We start from the raw sequence: 19,162 nt of genomic DNA, 5'->3' as shown, positions 1-19,162 counted from the left end.
GCTTTGAAGTTCAGAATATAAACAGCTAAAGCTCACTGATAGGTCACCGGGGCACCAATTCACTTACCATTAGAACATCTGTCAGAATCATAGATTCCTGAACTTCTTCTTGTTCTTCTCCGTCCTGTTCATAATAAAAATGACAAAACACAATTAGGCTTTAAATGTGTAATCTCAATCTGCTGTGTGGCGCGTTACACGCTCAAACTGCTTTGTATAGACCAGGGACTGGGTGCCGCAGCAATCATCCTATCCTTTGTGCATTGCCAGCAGATAATGCAACAGCACACTGATATACAATGGGTGGGTCAGTGACCACTTGGAGGGAGAATGCTTTATAATGGGAGTCACTGGCTACATGTGGCCTTATAAGTATCAACAGCTACTTGAAAAGAGGGAAATACTGCCTTGTGCGCATCACTAACTACTTGGGAGGAGGAAGGGGTTATCATTAACTACTTGGAAGGGGGGGGGGGGGGGGGGGGGGCGTGTCAATGGCTACGTGGAGGGGGAGCAAGATGATGACTAATAATATCACTAGCTTATGCTGCCTAATTAAAGTCATAGCAGCATTTCGGTAGTTGTTTTTGCCTGAGGGTGCCTCAAAACAATTTTGAAGCCATCAAGGTGCCCTCACCCCAAAAAGTTAGACAACCACTGGTGTACACTATTTATTTGTCCCAACAGTGTGACAGTATATAATGTAAGCTGGCCTCAGCCAAAACACAGCGCCACAAAAAGAAAAGCTGTAACGTTTCCTACAACATCCTATGCTGCCTCTCTGCACTCGCAAGGATGCTTTGTACAGCTGCATCCAAGCAGAAATGTAAATAAGGCAGTGCTCAAATGCTACCTTTTTCTGCAAATCAGTCAGACTCCGTGCTTTCCTATCCAGCGGTTACACAGGCTGGATCACATGCGTGCTTTGCAGCAGCGCTGGGACAATATATCCTTATGGGACCATTCTTACTGAAGCCTTGTGGTTTGTATAAATGGCAAAGTGCTATATGCAGCATTTCAGGGGTGATCACAATGCAATGCTCTTTCAGACAACCTGCAGACATTTCCCCAGCAATGTGTACATCCTGAGACTTTTAGAGCATCACAAAAGCCCATATGTGAGAAATAACTATACTGTGCAACTTGTTTCAAAAGCAAAGACCAGCTTACCTTCTAGCCCGTTGGACAAGGAAGAATCAGGGGTGTTATTCTTCGAGCTCTTCCCAGACACTTTGCCGTCGCTGTTCGGTGTCTTGTTAAGAGCACAGGTGACATTAGACTGGAGGGCAGACTTTAGAGGGGGGCGGCCTCGCTTTGATTTTTGCTTGTCGTCGTCCTTCTTTTCATCCTTTTCATTTTCATCTTTGTTCTAAAAGAATCAAAAATTACAAATTAGGAAAACATATAAAAGAGTGAGTGTAGTTTTAAGTTAAATCAATACCAGAGTTTCCCCAACACAATTATTATTTATGGACTTTGCTCAACTGGAAAGATCTGAGATCCCACCTGTGCCCTACTGTTTACATACAGTCCTCCTGGTCAATCCCGGATTCCTTACCCTGCTTCTACACTCTATGGTGTTGTGCATCTTTACAACACTGGCACATCAGTGATCTGCCTTCTACATCTGCAATCTGTAATCAGCACCTCTGGTCTCATCCATGCAAAGACAGTCAGGGAATGAATTGCAGAATGCACTGAGTAGGTTGATATGTAGAGAACAGACCAGAGACTCACTGTAAAGCCGTTATGCCTGGCAGGGATCCTACACAAGGTACTGTTATGTAAAATAACCTGTCTAAAGGTGGCCGTACACTGGTGGGTGTGGCCATCAGATAGATCCCTCTCAGATCACTACCTGTTCAGAGAGGTCTCTATCTGACCAAAATCCCTCCGCACACTGTATATAGATTGTCTATAAATCTCAGCATGAAAATACCACAAGGAGTTCAAGTAAATAGCTTCATAATTACTTTTGTTCTTTTCTTTTGTTTTCTCTTTGCTCCTCCTTTCTCTGTGGGCCAGATGATCCTGTCAGCTTTTACCCATTCGTCATATCTGGAATAGAATAAACAGTGTATCCAAACTGGTTGAAAAATAATAACAGCTCACCAAATGCATTTTATATTTCTGATCAAATGTTTTGTTAAAAAATAAAAATCATACTGTGAACAACCACAGCAAAACATCAAACTAGTATACATCTTACAAGGTACAATGTGTGCATAACTAAATCCAGGCTACATGCCACTTAGAGTGGCAATGCCAGGCTTGACAAAAACAAGTAAATAACCTGTTGGGGGAAACCATACACTCTCTACTGCTCCTCCTGCTGCTTGATCTTCCTGGTGTAAGAGATTACTGACCGCTGCCAAAACCACACCTATATAGCCAACTCTGTCCTGCCTCATCATTGTCAGGTGGGTGTGGCCTTAGCCCTGTCCAACCACCTGGTCATAGCCTTGTATTGAGGTCAGTGGTGGTATACTACCCATCCACCTGACTATTAAGCCCCATCTACTCGATACCATTCTTTGTGCGATTAGATTACGATTCTATTTACAATCTGATTAAATCCGACATGTCCGATCAGGATTCGATTCAACTTGATTTGCCCTTGTTTTTCAATTGAATCGAATCCCGATCGGACATGTTGGATTTAATCGGATCGTAAAAATAGAATCGTAATCGAATCGCACAAAGAATCGTATCGTGTACATTGGGCTTAAGACTTCCACAAAGCTTACATAGATTAAAGGACAACTGAACTAAGGGGGATATGGAGGCTGTCATATGCCTTCACTTTTAAAAAGTGTTTCCATTTAACAAAATACTAGTTGCCAGATCTATCTGGCTGCAGTTGTGTCTGAATCACACCAGAAACAAGCATGCAGCTAATCTTGTCAGATCTGACAATGTCAGAAACACCTGATATGCTGCATGCTTGTTCAGGGTCTATGGCTGAAAGTATTACAGGCAAAGGATCTGCAGGACAGCCAGACAACTGGTATTGTTTAAAAGGAAATAAATATGGCAGCTTCCTTATACCTTTTATGTTGGTTGTCCTTTACACTCAATATACCAAATGTTCTTCCTGCTGGCCCTCACCACTGTCACTGAACAGAAAGTAAGAAATCTCCTCAACGAGGATACAGATGAAAACAAAAACCTGTCTGCCACTCATTGCTTCCAACACTATATTCAAGCAATTAAAATAAATACATAAAATGGAGTTCCTCTTTAAAATGACACTGAAGCAAAATAACAGAAAACTAAATGTATGATATAATGAATTGTATGTGCAGTATGGATAATTAATAGAACATTATTAGCAAAGAAAAGAGTCATTATTTTAAGTTACACAGCCTTATTTTTTATAGCATTGCCTCGTTCTGTCATATTTGCAATTACAAACCACACTCTGTATTTTAAACTAACAGAGCAGAGAGAATGGCCCTTTGAACTCCCCTGCAGTAAAACCTTATCTAAACCTGCTGTGTCTCACTGTTTCTTTGATGCACAAGAAAATAGGACCGTCTCCTCAGAGCAGCTCTTTTGCATAAATAACATAAGTTTCCCAACTCTTCCTGTACTGGAAACAATATTAGACTCAGAACAATTTCTTATGCTGGGTACACACAATACGTTTTTTCCGCTCGATTCTGTACTCGATTCTCTTATTTTCCGCTCGTTTTTCTTCTCTTTTTCCATTCACTTCTATGAGAAATTGACCAAAAAAATGAACGGAAGGAATATCGGACATGTCGGAAATTATCTACAGAACACATCTAACGAGCAGAAAAACATATGGTGTGTACCTAGCATTAGCTGTACTACACATACAATTCATTATCGTATACGTTTATTTTCAATTCAGATTCCCTTTAAACAAAGCTTGCTGTACTGGTGGACATTCCCATAGCTACAAAGGCTAGTATAAAAACCTTTCAGGGGCATCTTTTGAGAGTACAGATACACTTTCATATCAGTAAATGCAACAAGATTTCCTGAATGCTTTGTATACAAGTATTGCTGCACTATTGCGTCATCAAAATAAAGCTTCATTTCTTAACCACTTAACGACCGCCTAACGCCGATAGGCGGTGGCAGGTCGTAAGTGGAATTACATGGAAATCTTTCCATGTCAGTTCACGGAGGGTGTCTCCGTGCACAGCCTGCGAGCCTCCGATCGCGACTCGCAGGCTAATTGTAGACACGCGGTGAAGAAATCCCCGGTGTTTACATCACACGGCGCAGCAGCGGCGTAAAGGAGATCGACGATCCCCGGCCTCTGATTGGCCGGGGATCGCCGGCATCTGATAGGCTGAAGCCTAACAGAGGCGGTGCAGGACGGATCGCCCAGGGAGAGGAGGGGAGGGAGGGAAAGGGAGCGAGGCCTTAAATCGCTGCGGAGAGGGGCTTTGAGGAGCCCCCCGATACACGCAGGTAGCCGGCATGATCAGACCCCCCCCCTCCCCCCCCCCCCAGCAGGACATTCCCCTAGTGGAGAAAAAAAAAGGGGGGGGGGAAGCCTGGTTGCCCTGGCTATTACACGATCTGTGCTGTGGGCTAAATAGCCCACACAGCACAGATCTTCTCGAAATAGCCCGGTCCTTAAGTGGTTAAGACCCCTATTGTGAACAATGTTAACCAAAAGTTCACGATTTCTTAAAGGGAAGGTCCAAGCAAAAAAAAAAATGAGATTCACTTACCTGGGGCTTCTACCAGCCCCATGTAGCCATCCTGTGCCCTCGTAGTCACTCACTGCTGCTCCAGTCCCCCGCTGGCAGCTTTCTGACCTCGGAGGTCAGGGCCACATTGCATACATTTTTACGCATTCCAGCTAGTGCAGGAACAAAAATTTACGCGTTTCACCACTAACGCATAAAAATGTATGTGTTAATGTTCCTGCACTAGCAGGAATGTGTAAAAATGTACGCAATTCGGCCCTGACCTCCGAGGTCAGAAAGCTGCCAGCGGGGGACTGGAGCAGCAGTGAGTGACTACGAGGGCACAGGATGGCTGCATGGGGCTGGTAGAAGACCCAGGTAAGTGAATCTCATTTTTTTTTTTTTTGCTTGGACCTTCCCTTTAAGGCCCCTTTCACACATGACAGAATACATATGCAAATTCCTGTTAACTGCACATCTAATGCAAGTCAACGGCCTCACATTTTTTGTGTGTTTTAATGCAAATTTTTACATCCAAATGTTTGTTTGTTTTTTGAGCAAGGATAATGCGAATCGCATACAATGCATGTCAATTGAAAGAGCTGAAAATTTGCATGCGAATACCAGGATTACCTCAAATAAGTAGGTCAGCAGTAGTACCACCTATATAAAAAAAAAAACCACCAAACAAAAACACAAGCACTTGCTCAACACATTCCTATGGAAAACCCACAGGAAATCAAGACAGGAAGTTATAGCACTGCTAATGTTTGGACTCGCAACACATAGGAAAATAGACAAAATTCAATGCAAAATTCACACATGAAGATTACATTTGGGGGGGGGGGGGGGGGGGGGGGGACGGACTCTCACTAAAATCACTATGACAAGTGTGAAGGCACACTTAAAGAGAACCTAAAGGCAACAAAAAAAAAATGAGATTAATTCACCTGGGGCTTCCCTCAGCCCCCTGCAGACGATCGGTGCCCTCGCAGCCCCGCTCCGATGGCCCAGGACCCGCCGGCGAACACTTCCGGTTTGGCCGTCACTGGCCGACAGGCATCGGAACGCTAGTGATTGTTGTCTGCAGGGGGCTGAGGGAAGCCCCAGGTGAGTTAATCATTTTTTTTTGTTGCGTTTAGGTTTACTTTAACGGATAACTGTAGGTAGAGGTATATTGAGGCTGCCATGTTTATTTCCTTTTAACCAATAACAGTTGCCAGGCAGCCCTGCTGATCTATTTGGCTGCAGTATGTAGTGTCTGAATAATACCAGAAACAAGCATGCAGCTAATCTTATCAGATCTGACAATAATGTCAGACACACCTGATCTGCTGCATGCTTGTTCAGGGTCTATGGCTAAAAGTATTAGAGGCAGAGGATCAGCAGGATAGCCAGGCAACTGGTATTGCTTAAAAGGAAATAAATATGGCAGCCTCCATATCCCTCTCATTATGGTTGTCCTTTAAAGTGTACATGAGATGGGGCCTTAAAAAGAAAATATACACAGCTGGGGCTTCCTCCAGGCCCTGATCGCTCCCTCGCCGTCCTCAGTCTCTGCCTGGTGTGCTTGCAACTGGCCCCAGTAAGTCGCCCAGTTAGGGTCAGTCTGCTTAGTCCGGCCCTGCGAGCTCCAGTCTCCACGAGCGTTCTGCACCTGTACAGTAGTACTGCGCAGGATGATCCAGGCGATGGAGGCGTGTGCGGACGCGCAGTTAGCCCCGGAAGAGTGGACTTTCTGGTGCCAATGGCTGAAGAACAAGGAGGCAGAGGAGGAGGACGAGGGAGTAATCAGGCTGGAGGATGCCCCAGGTATGTATATTTTCTTTTTAATGCCCCATCTAAGGTAAACGTTAAACAATTTGTACTTCAGATTTACCTACTTGATGGCAACATCCAGCTCCTGCTATTCCCTATGGAAGCTGGGAAGGCACTGAGCAGACACCTACAGCAGAACGCCTACCTGAGTGTGAAAGCGGCATTTATGCCACTTCCTAGCAGACAGTTATTGGCAATGTTAGCACTAAACCCCCCACCACATACCTTACATTCCAGCCATAGTAATGCACCAGATACAGCAGCTCCCCTCCATCCACCTCTGTGCTCTTAATATTCGCTTCATAGATTTTCTGGGTTTTTCCTCGACCATATTTTACTTTCACTTTGGTGCCCGCGAGACGATCTTTTTCCTCAGAATCTTCATCGCCTTCGCTGTCGCCTTTATTGTCCAATTCATCTCTCCTGCACAATGAGAACAGTATACTGTAAAAACACAACCATTTATTTAAGTATTTATATAGCACCGCCATATTACGTAGCGCTGTACAGAGTATATATAGTCTTGTCACCAACTGTCCCTCAGGAGCTCACAGTCTAATCTCTACTATAGTCATATGTCTATGTATGTATTGTGCAGTGCATGTATTGTAGTCTAGGGTCAATTTAGGGGAAAGCCAATTAACTTATCTGTATGTTTTTGGGGTATGGGAGGAAACAGGAGTGCCCGGAGGAAACCCACACCAACACGGGGAAGAACATACAAACTCCTTGCAGTTGTTGACCTGGCTGGGATTCAAACCAGGGACCCAGCACTGCAAGGCGAGAGCGCTAACCCCAATGCCACCGTGCTGTCCATAACCTTAACCATAACTTTTTTTTAACCCATTTGGGACTGACATGCTCTGGCCCCTTAAAGTGGCACTATGAAGAAACATTGCAAAATGTAAAATATGTGCAAACCTAACCAAATAAGTATGTTTTTCCAGAGTAAAATGAGCTATAAATTACTTTTCTCCTATGTTGCTATCACTTACAGTAGGTAGTAGAAATCTGACAGAAGTGACAGGTTTTGGACTAGTCCATCTCATCCTAGAGGATTCCGGGGCAAGGCTTTTATTCTTTATAAAGATATTTCCAAAAAAGGAATTGAACAAAGATGCTGACCAGCTTCCCTGCTTCCTACACAGTTTTTGGCAGCTGGACAGAGCAACTGCCATTCACTAAGTGCTTTTAAAAATAAATAAATCCCCGAGAATCCCCTATGAAGAGATGGAGTAGTCCAAAACCTGTCGCTTCTGTCAGATTTATACAACCTACTGTAAGTGACAGCAACATAGGAGAAAAGTAATTTATGGCTCATTTTACTATGGAAAAAATTTTACTTATTTTTATAGGTTTGCACATTTTTAAATTTTACAATTTTTCGTCATAGTGCCCCTTTAACCACTTGAGGACCACAGTCTTTTCGCCCCTTAAGGACCAGAGCCTTTTTTCCATTCAGGCCACTGCAGCTTTCACGGTTTATTGCTCGGTCATACAACCTACCACCTAAATGAATTTTACCTCCTTTTCTTGTCACTAATACAGCTTTCTTTTGGTGCTATTTGATTGCTGCTGCGAGTTTTAGTTTTTATTATATTCATCAAAAAAGACATGAATTTTGTAAAAAAATGATTTTTTTTTTTACTTTCTGTGCTGACATTTTTCAAATAAAGTAAAATTTCTGTATACATTTTTGTCCAAATTTATTGTGCTACATGTCTTTGATAAAAAAAAATCCATTCAGTGTATATTTATTAGTTTGGGTAAAAGTTATAGCGTTTACAAACTATGGTGCCAAAAGTGAATTTTCCCATTTTAAAGCATCTCTGACTTCTCTGAGCACCTGTCATGTTTCATGAGGTGCTAGAATTCCAGGATAGTATAAATACCCCCCAAATGACCCCATTTTGGAAAGAAGACATCCCAAAGTATTCACTGAGAGGCATGGTGAGTTCATAGAAGATTTTATTTTTTGTCACAAGTTAGCGGAAAATGACACTTTGTGACAAAAAAAAAAAAAAGTTTCCATTTCTTCTAACTTGCGACAAAAAAAAAAAAAATGAAATCTGCCACGGACTCACCATGGCCCTCTCTGAATACCTTGAAGTGTCTACTTTCCAAAATGGGGTCATTTGTGGGGTGTGTTTACTGTCCTGGCATTTTGTAAGCACCCCTGTAAAGCCTAAAGGTGCTCATTGGACTTTGGGCCCCTTAGCCTTATCTCTGTAAATGACAATTTTTTTTTTTTTATTTTTTTTTACACACAATTGTCCATTTACAGAGATATTTCTCCCACTCAGCATGAGTATGTGTAAAAATACACCCCAAAACACATTATACTACTTCTTCTGAGTACGGCGGCACCACATGTGTGGCACTTTTGTGCATCCTAACTGCGCTAAGGGGCCCAAAGTCCAATGAGTACCTTTAGGATTTCACAAGTCATTTTGCGACATTCGGTTTCTAGAATACTCCTCCCTGTTTAGGGCCCCTAAAATGCCAGGGCAGTATAGGAACCCCACTAATGACCCCATTTTAGAAAGAAGACACCCCAAGGTATTCCGTTAGGCATATGGTGAGTTCATAGAAGATTTTATTTTTGTCACAAGTTAGCGGAAATTGATTTTAATAGTTTTTTTTCACAAAGTGTCATTTTCCACTAACTTGTGACAAAAAATAAAATCTTCTATGAACTCACCATACTCCTAACGGAATACCTTTGGGTGTCTTCTTTGTAAAATGGGGTCATTTGTGGGGTTCCTATACTGTCCTGGCATTTTAGGGGCCCTAAACCGTGAGGAGTAGTTTTGAAACCAAATGTTGCAAAATGACCTGTGAAATCCTAATTCGGGATCCAGCCGACGAGTCCTCCATCTGCTTCTCTATCTTCAATACCGGCTCGCGCTGATCCCCGTCCTGTTACTTCCTGGTATGACGCTCTCTCACTGCGTGACCCTGACGCACGTGAGCCGCCGAGGTCACGCAGTGAGAGAGCGTCAGACCAGGAAGTAACAGGACGGGGAAGCAGATGGAGGACTCGTCGGCTGGATCCCGGATCGGTAATAACGCCTTCCGCTGCGCTCTGCATGAATAGCATGCCTCTTACTTAGAGCCAAGCAGGCTGATCTCCGGCCGCCTCCCCGACATCCATACCGATCGCGGCCACAGTATGCTGCCATACCTGCCGCTCTGCACTGACCCGCATCTGACTGGTGGCTCTTATAACTCCAGGGCTGCGTATAAGAGGGGGACAAATGGCCGCATATACTGCCTGGCTGAGGCCAATATGCCAGTGCTAAATTGTTAACATTTGGAATATAAGACGCACTGACTTTTTCTCCCCACTTTTGGGGGAGAAAAAGTGCGTCTTATATTCCGAAAAATACGGTAGTCATACACCTAACAGAATACCTTGGGGTGTCTTCTTTCTAAAATGGGGTCACTTGTGGGGTTCCTATACTGCCCTGGCATTTTAGGGGCCCTAAACCGTGAGGAGTAGTCTCGAAACCAAATGTCGCAAAATGACCTGTGAAATCCTAAAGGTACTCATTGGACTTTGGGCCCCTTAGCGTACTTAGGGAGCAAAAAAGTGCCACACATGTGGTACTGCCGTGCTCAAAAGAAGTAGTATAATGTGTTTTGTGGTGTATTTTTACACATACCCATGCTGGGTGGGAGAAATATCTCTGTAAATGACAAATTTTTGATTTATTTTTTTTACACACAGTTGTCAACTTACAGAGAGATTTATCCCACCCAGTATGGGTATGTGTAAAAATACACCCCAAAACACATTATACTACTTCTCCTGAGTACGGCGATACCACATGTGTGGCACTTTTTTGCAGCCTAGGTGCGCTAAGGGGCCCAACGTCCTAATCACAGGTCATTTTGAGGCATTTGTTTTCTAGACTACTCCTCACGGTTTAGGGCCCCTAAAACGCCAGGGCAGTATAGGAACCCCACAAGTGACCTCATTTTAGAAAGAAGACACCCCAAGGTATTCCGTTAGGTGTATGGCGAGTTCATAGATTTTATTTTTTGTCACAAGTTAGTGAAAAATGAAACTTTGTGAAAAAAAACTATAAAAATCAATTTCCGCTAACTTTTGACAAAAAAAATCTTCTATGAACTCGTCATACACCTAACAGAATACCTTGGGGTGTCTTTTTTCTAAAATGGGGTCACTTGTGGGGTTCCTATACTGCCCTGGCATTTTACGGGCCCAAAACCGTGAGTAGTCTGGAAACCAAATGCCTCAAAATGACTGTTCAGGGGTATAAGCATCTGAAAATTTTGATGACAGGTGGTCTATGAGGGGGCAAATTTTGTGGAACCGGTCATAAGCAGGGTGGCCTCTTAGATGATAGGTTGTATTGGGCCTGATCTGATGGATAGGAGTGCTAGGGGGGTGACAGGAGGTGATTGATGGGTGTCTCAGGGGGTGGTTAGAGGGTAAAATAGATGCAATCAATGCACCGGGGAGGTGATCGGAAGGGGGTCTGAGGGGGATCTGAGGGTTTGGCCGAGTGATCAGGATTCCACACAGGGAAAATTAGGGCCTGATCTGATGGGTAGGTGTGCTAGGGGGTGACAGGTGGTGATTGATGGGTGTCTCAAGGTGTGATTAGAGGGGGGAATAGATGCAAGCAATGCACTGGCGAGGCGATCAGGCCTGGGGTCTGAGGGCTTTCTGAGGGTGTGGGCGGGTGATTGGGTGCCCTAGGGGCAGATAGGGGTCTAATCTGATGGGTAGCAGTGACAGGTGGTGACAGGGGGTGATTGATGGGTAATTAGTGGGTGTTTAGAGGAGAGAACAGATGTAAACAATGCACTTGGGAGGTGCTCGGACGTCGGGTTTGCGGGCGATCTGATGGTGTGGGTGGGTGATCAGATTGCCCGCAAGAGGCAGGTTAGGGGCTGATTGATGGGTGGCAGTGACAGGGGGTGATTGATGGGTGATTGACAGGTGATCAGTGGGTTAATACAGGGGGGATATATGCATACAGTACACGGGAGGGGGGGGGGGTTTGGGGAGAATTTGAGGGGTGGGGAGGTGATCAGGAGTCCCCAGGGGCAGTTTAGGGAATTTAAAAAAAAAAGCGTTGACAGATAGTGACAGGGAGTGATTGATGGGTGATTAGGGGGGTGATTGGGTGCAAACAGTGGTCTGGGGGGTGGGCAGGGGGGAGGTCTGAGGGTGATCAGGGGGCGGGGGGGGGGGCAGATCAGTGTGTTTGGGTGCAGACTAAGGTGGCTGCAGCCTGCCCTGGTGGGCCCTCGGACACTGGGAACACCAGGGCAGGAGGCAGCCTGTATAATACGCTTTGTATACATTACAAAGCATATTATACGCTTGGTGTGCGGCGATCTGTGAGCTAGTAACCCACCGGCGGGTTACAGCGCGAGGGGGGCAGAGCCTGTCGCCGGCGGCTGATCGCTTCACGAATGACGCGATCGCTGCATAACCACGCCCGCCGCCACCGCCGATGGGCGTATTGCGGTCGTTTGGGCCCAGCCCTTGCCGTCGCCCTTCGGCTGGGGGCGGTCCTGAAGTGGTTAAGGACCAGAGCATTTTATTTCAATTTTACACTGTCTGATCATTGTGAATGGCTCAATGGCCAATGAAAACAGCTCCTGACCAATGTACGTAACTCCGCTGTCTTTAGGGGATGCACTACAGTAGAATCCTTTTACAAGTAAACTCCAAGGGACCAAGAAAAGTAGTTTACTATATCAGAATTGGTCATGCATTGTTAGATGCATTTGCTGCAACATGAGGACTGAGTTTACTATATCCAGAGGTTTATTATATCAGATTCCGCTATAACAAGATTCTACTGTATTGCGTCCCGTGCATGGGAGCCATTGGCGTTAAAACTACGCCACATCAGGCTTAAGCAGGCACAAGTGCGATGTAGTCTTAACTATTGGTGCTCTCGAGCTGGTTAAATATTTTTTAATAAAATATGTGAAAAATACCGACTTAAAGAGACTCCGTAACAAAAATTACATCCTGTTTTTTATCATCCTACAAGTTCCAAAAGCTATTCTAATGTGTTCTGGCTTACTGCAGCACGTTCTACTATCACCATCTCTGTAATAAATCAACTTATCTCTCTCTTGTCAGACTTGTCAGCCTGTCTCTGGAAGGCTGCCAAGTTCTTCAGTGTTGTGGTTCTGTGATGCATCTCCCCCCTCCTGGCCCCTCTATGCACACTGCCTGTGTATAATGATCTCTTGAGATACAAAAGGAAGGATGTATACAGCCTGCTTGTGTATGAATGTATTTTCTATGTGTGGACATACTGTACATCAACCTACTTCCTGTTTTGGTGGCCATTTTGTTTGTTTATAAACAAACTTTTTAAAACTGTTTTTAACCACTTTTAATGCGGCGAGGAGCGGCGAAATTGTGACAGAGGGTAATAGGAGATGTCCCCTAACGCACTGGTATGTTTACTTTTCTGCGATTTTAACAATACAGATTCTCTTTAATGTAGTGTAGATCTTATTTAAACCCTGGAGAAAAAAAAATCACTGCAAAGGCTCGTGATAGGCTGCTATGAAGACATTTTAGCTTCATATAAAAACCGTGTACTTTCAAACATCTAAAGCTAGCCAGACACACAGAGTTTTCCCCAGCAGATTCTAACCGAGGCCCAGAGGTCACGAAAGGGAAAGTGGGCCAGTGCGGCCCACAAGAGCGGCAGTTAGCAGCAGTTTCGGCGGCTACTTTATCCGCTCAGCACCTGATCATAATTTTTTTTTATTTTAGGAGCCCACCTCGGGCTCTCTTTAATGAATTCTGCAGGCAATCTGTAGCAACACGAACCACACTGATCAGGATTTTAGTCGATTTGTGGGGGAAAAAAAGAATAGAAGTTACGATCGGAATGGACAAACTTTCGGTCAAATCGGATGCGGCGATTTCATGGTAGAATCTATTCAAAGCCTGTGTGCAGTGAATTGAGGGTGGGTGGAGGAGGGTGATTCGATCCCTCGGTAATCGTAACTATACCTGTATGGGCACCTTTATTTGCAGAACTACAGTGGATAGCCGAGCATACAGATTAGCTAAAAGCATTTAATGTAACGAACATGTAATAACTATGAAGGCCCTCTTGGTTGATCTTATTGGGAGGGGGTGTTGACATATGTGGGAATATGAACACACACACACACACCTTTTGGAATTCTATTATTTCTGCACAAATTCCAAAAGAAAAGGAACAAAAAGAAAGCAGAAATGAAAAAGAAACAGAGAGGGGGAAAAAGAACAAGTGAGTAAAGAAAAAAAAAAGTAAGGAAAGACGAGGGGCCCGGTTCGAATCCTTGCCAGGTCAACATGGAGTATGCATGTTCTCCCCGTGTCTGCCTGGGTTTCCTCCCACGTCCCCAAAAAAACCTAGATAAGTTAATTGGCTTCCCACTAAAAAAAATTGGCCCTAGACTACGATACATACACTACACGATACATACATACACATATGACTATGGTAGGGATTAGATTGTGAGCTCCTCTAAGGTACAGTTAGTGACAAGAAAATATATACTTTTTATAGTGTTGCGGAAGATATTGGTGCTATATAAATACTAAATAGTAATAATAATACTATTATATATATATTTAATATATATTCATTTATCTTCCCATCTCCTGTACAACTCTCCTTGCTAGATGTACAGGTGTCCGCGGAGCCACTTCCGGTTTCATGCTGCAGTTCTGTACTTGGCCATTAGAGGTCAGCAGCAAGTACAAAGCTGCATGGGAGACAGGAAGATGTCTGCCCAGAGATGAGAAGGCACTGAAGCCTGGATCTCTAGCAAGTACAGAGCTGCGCGGGAGAGAGGAAGATGGCTGCCAGGAACGAAGAGAGGCAACTATAGCTACAAGCACTCGGCATCACATGCACCCCAACGCACAAATTTAAGGAGGGGGGGGGGTCTGCTTATTTGTGGATCACACAACGTTTTTTTAGGGGCAAAATGGGAAGGGTCAGCCTATACATGGGACAGCTTATACACGAGTATATACGGTATGTGTTGGTGCGGGGAGGAAAGTAAGCCTCAGTGGCCAGAACTCCCTAAGTAGATAATGTAGGAGTACAGGAGAAGGAGTGCAAACAGTTGTACTTAATACAAGTGTAACAACTGTCGTGCTTTAAGAGAGGACTATATCAAAATTGTCTTTCCAGCAGTTTTGTTTATTTTCTATAAACATAAGGGCCACTGCAGTCATCAGGTTGGCACAGTAAGATATACAGTATTCACCAATAGGAAGCTTCTCTGGAGTGTGCAGCCATTTCCTGTTGGCACACATCTTGGCAGACACTAATTTCCCAGGACACTCACAGACTGCAGAAATGAAAGAATCTCAGAAAACCGCTTCTAATGAGTAAATATCCTACAGATCAGCAACACAAATCCCTGAGCAGCCAGGATGTTTTATCGCAAGTGCAATCCTTCAGGTAAATGCCTCCTAAACCTCAGGAATCCAGCGCTGGCTCCCCTGAAACCACAGCTGAAAAATGATGTTGGCTGTGGCGAAGCGCACCTGCAATATTTACCTTCCCCAGCTCCAGTTCAGGCACAGAATCAGCTCTCCACTCGGGCAGAAATAGGGCTCGGTTATTTCTGCTGGAGCACAAGCAGAGAGCTGCTACTGCGCTGCACAGCACTGCGGTAGGTAAATATTGACCTCAACATTTGGGGGCTTCCAGCGCTGGATCGCCGAGGCTTAGGACGACCGGGGAAACCTCATTAGGATGCCGGAGCTTCCCCCCTTTTTTTCCCTTACAGATATTTTTTAAAGTTTTGTCGAGCACAGCAGAATGCTAGTGAGCAATCATTCCTATACTTATTTTATCACCTCAACAAATGAGGTGCCTCAGCCAAAGACCATTATATAGTTAGAGCACTTACACATCAGAGAGCTTATCATCCTCATCCTCTGACTCCTTGTCGGAGTCCTCAGATTTCTGACTCCTCAGGTCTTTCCCTTTGCTTGTTATGCTCCTCCTCCCAGGAGCCATATCAGTCTCCTTTTCTTCAGGCTTGTCCTCCTCCTCCTCCTCTTCTCCCTCCTCTTCTTCTTCTTCTTCTTCCTCCTCCTCCTCCTCCTCATCATCATCTTTGTTTTCTTTGTTGCTGTCCTTTCCTTTCTCAGAGTCTTCCTGGTCCTTTGTCACCGAATTCACATTGTTGGGTGGTCGTCTCCTCCCCTGATAAAAGCAATATCGGTTAGATTATTACAGATGTGATTGCAAACACTGTTTGATAGTTGTGTTTGTGCATGTGCAAGCAAGTCAAATATGAGAAATATGCTTGCTTCTGACATCCTAGCAATCCCATAGAATAAATCTATGGATCAATAAGGTACTAATAATTTTTAATTGAAGCAAATCCCCATTGCCCTAAACCCTTGTTTGGTTCATTGATGTCCTTGATTTAGGGGACATCACCAAAAAACAACTGAACTGTGCTTAAAACTGTACATTTTTGATTATTTGGGGCTTCTTTCAGCCACCAAAGTCCCAGAGGTCGCAGTAGTACTGCGCAGGTGCAGAATGCTCCCACCGACGGAAGCGCAATGGGGTGGAGTGCGTGCAGCTGAGCCGCATATGCACAGTTCAGCCCAACCGGTTGAATTCCCAGGCCATCTAGCAGAGGATCCAGGTGGCCGCGGAGGAGGGCGAGGGACCGATGAGGCTGAAGGGGGCTGGAGAAGGACCCAGGTATGTATAGGTTTTTTTTTAAAATTATTTTTTACATCTCAGGTTTTGATACCATCATAGCTGGATTTCACCATTCCTGTGCTTTTAAACGGCAAGACTTAAAGAGAATCTGTACTCTAAAATTCTTACAATAAAAAGCATACCATTCTATTTATTATGTTCTCCTGGGCCCCTCTGTGCTGTTTCTGCCACTCTCTGCTGTAAACCTGGCTTGTAATTGCCAGTTTTAGGCAGTGTTTACAAACAAACTAAACAGTTTCTGATAGGCTCACATAAGCAGAGTGTGTGAGTCATACAGAGTGTGCAGGGGGCCTGGAGGGGGTGTGTATAGCTTCTAACCAATCACAAGCAGCCCTGCACATTCCAGTCTGACTGCCTTAGCCTGACTGTGCCGACAGAAGAGAGAAGATTAGATCATATAACAGAGATAATACAGACACTGTGCAAGTAGGAAATGCCGCAGTAAGCCAGAGCTCATTAGAACAGGTATAGGAACTTATAGGATAGAATAAATAAGGATGAACATTTTGTTACAGAGTCTCTTTAAAGCGAACCAGAGCCTAAGCTCGGGTTGAAAATCTGACACCATTAGAGAGGGAAGCCTCAGGATCCTAATGAAGCTTCCCTTGGTCCTAACAAGCCCACATTGCTGTGCGCGGCCCCCCTTCACATCGGGGCTGCCCCACTCCTCTTCCTGGTTTACATGCGCGCAATGGCCGCGCGAGCCCGCATGTGCAGTAGCACGTACTCTACAGCTCTGTGCTACTGCGCTTGCGGGCTCAGTCGGCCATTGCGCCCATGTAAACTAGTAAGAGGAGCTGCAGGGCCACGATGAGATTAGCAACAATGCATTGTCGCTAATCTTCCGGGCGGCCGTGCTCAGCAACGGAGGACCAAGGAATAGCGAGGGAAGCCTCAATAGGGTCTTAAAGAGGAACTGTAACGCCAAAACGGCCCCTGGGGGGTACTCACCTCGGGTGGGGGAAGCCTCAGGATCCTAATGAGGCTTCCCACGCCGTCCTGCGTCCCTCGGGGGTCTCGCTGTAGCCCTCCGTGCAGTCCGGGCAGCGGTGACGTCATTATTTACCTTCCTGGCTCCTGCACAGGCGCTCTGATGCCTCTCGGCGCCGAAGTAGGCGGAAATACCCGATCGCCGTCGGGTCTGCTCTACTGCGCAGGCGCAAGTTTCCGGCGCCTGCGCAGTAGAGCGGACCCGACGGAGATCGGGTATTTCCGTCTATTTCCGTGCAAAAAGTCGCCACAGCGCCCCCGCTGGAGCCAGCAAAGGTAAATATTGAAATGACAGTCGGCACAGTCGCCGGCTGTTCGGAGGGCTGCGGCGAGACCCCCGTGGGACAGAGGACGGCGTGGGAAGCCTCATTAGGATCCGGAGGCTTCCCCCACCCGAGGTGAGTACCCCCCAGGGGAGGTTTTTGTTGTTACAGAGTCTCTTTAAGGTTACCCTCTCTTTAGGTAAGTATCTGATTTTGTGTACCCGAGCTTCGGCTAGGGTACACTTTAAAGAGACTCTGAAACAAACAAAAATAGCTATTTTTACCTGGTAGTTCGCTTCAGTAGCCTCAGTAGATGTAATCCGCCGCATCCCCGAACCAAAACGAGGGGTTTATAACCCCCAAATCCCGGGGCAAACATCCACAACTTTCTTTGTCGTGGATTTTTGCTGCCCAGGGAGGCAGAGCTTTGAGCTGTAGCTCTGCCTCTACTGACGTCAATCGCCGTGCGGATCTCCGCCTCTCCCCGCTCCTCTCTGTGAAGGAAGACAGAGGGGTGGCGATCCGCAGTGATTGACATCAGTAGAGGCAGAGCTACAGCAGAAAGTTCTGCCTCTTTCAGCTAATTTCTTGATAATTGAAGGTAAATTGCAGAAAGGTCTGTAGGACTCAACAGTTTTTAAAGCAGACCTGAACTCAGAACTTTCTCTCTGCTCTAAAAGATATGCAACAGCATAATAACCTTTAAATGCTACAGCTGATACAATTCCTGTAATAAATCTGTTGCGTCTACTCCCTGCTTTCTTGGAAGCAGACGTAGGGTTAGCATCCTGTGTTTACAAATAAGCTGCTTTGCCATGGCAGTCAGCTGACAGCTGAGAGATCAAATTCCAACTTGTGAGTAGACACAGATGAGGGGGAATTAGGCTAAACTCTCTAAGTACATAAAGGGTGCATTTTTCTCAGTTTTCCTTCTGTCCTGTTCAAAAGTTCAGGTCCACTTTAAAGGGCTCTTGTATGTGTCTTGTGTGCATGTGTTTGAGGGCTCGTTCACATCTAGGCGATTAGCGGGTGATTCCGGCTAGTCGCCGAAGCGTTATCGCTTTTTAAAGCGCTACTGCAATATTAAGTATATGGCAATGATCTCACTGCCGCAATTGCCGCAAATTGTGATAGTTTTGCGGCAATTGCAAACACGTTACATGCAGCATTTTTTGACGATTCGGGAACGAGCGCGATTAGCATGCTATAGTAGCGCTCATCAAACGCAAAGATCGCTCATCAAACGCAAATTTGGACTTTTGCCTTTTCCAAGTGCGAATGGGCCCTGAGGAATACTTGCGTGCGGTCATGTTATTACTCTGACGGCCGTAGGCCACTGAGTAGTCACTCTTTCCAGTATACGAATTGTTGTAAACCTTTTTTTTTTGTGTTTTATTATATATATTGTCTCAGAGGTAAAGCCTAAACACTTTATGTTACCAATAGTGAGAAAACTCATTCTATAAAACCTGCTTTTAAAAGTAATTTAGGACAGAGAGCATTCCCATTGGCAACTAAGCATGGTTGGCAAAGAACCATTATTTTAAAAAATAACTGAACTGTTCAGACACTTTAAAAAAAAGCCGGGTATTTTTTAAGTGCGGGATTGTGTTTTGTTTTTTTTATATAATTTTTTTTTTTAAACCTGTTCGACAAATAT

At 44.9% G+C, this 19,162-nt stretch overlaps 1 protein-coding gene across 2 annotated transcripts in view; it reads right to left on the bottom strand.

Annotated features, from left to right (window-relative positions):
* The window catches only part of ARID4A (AT-rich interaction domain 4A), a 147,823-nt gene that overhangs the window by 19,408 nt on the left and 109,253 nt on the right, over positions 1-19,162 (bottom strand). For both annotated transcript variants that reach the window (XM_068254197.1, XM_068254196.1), the window contains 5 exons: positions 15,417-15,715; positions 6,714-6,911; positions 1,974-2,058; positions 1,171-1,369; positions 68-124 (listed from right to left, as the gene is read on the bottom strand). In XM_068254197.1, coding sequence (XP_068110298.1) covers positions 68-124; positions 1,171-1,369; positions 1,974-2,058; positions 6,714-6,911; positions 15,417-15,715 — 838 coding nt within the window. The remainder of the gene's footprint in view (positions 1-67; positions 125-1,170; positions 1,370-1,973; positions 2,059-6,713; positions 6,912-15,416; positions 15,716-19,162) is intronic.

The sequence above is a fragment of the Hyperolius riggenbachi genome, chromosome 9 (assembly GCF_040937935.1).
Source record: "Hyperolius riggenbachi isolate aHypRig1 chromosome 9, aHypRig1.pri, whole genome shotgun sequence".
Lineage (NCBI taxonomy): Eukaryota > Metazoa > Chordata > Amphibia > Anura > Hyperoliidae > Hyperolius > Hyperolius riggenbachi.
Note: the sequence above shows the minus strand (reverse complement) of the source record. Positions and strands in the feature narration are given on the sequence as shown.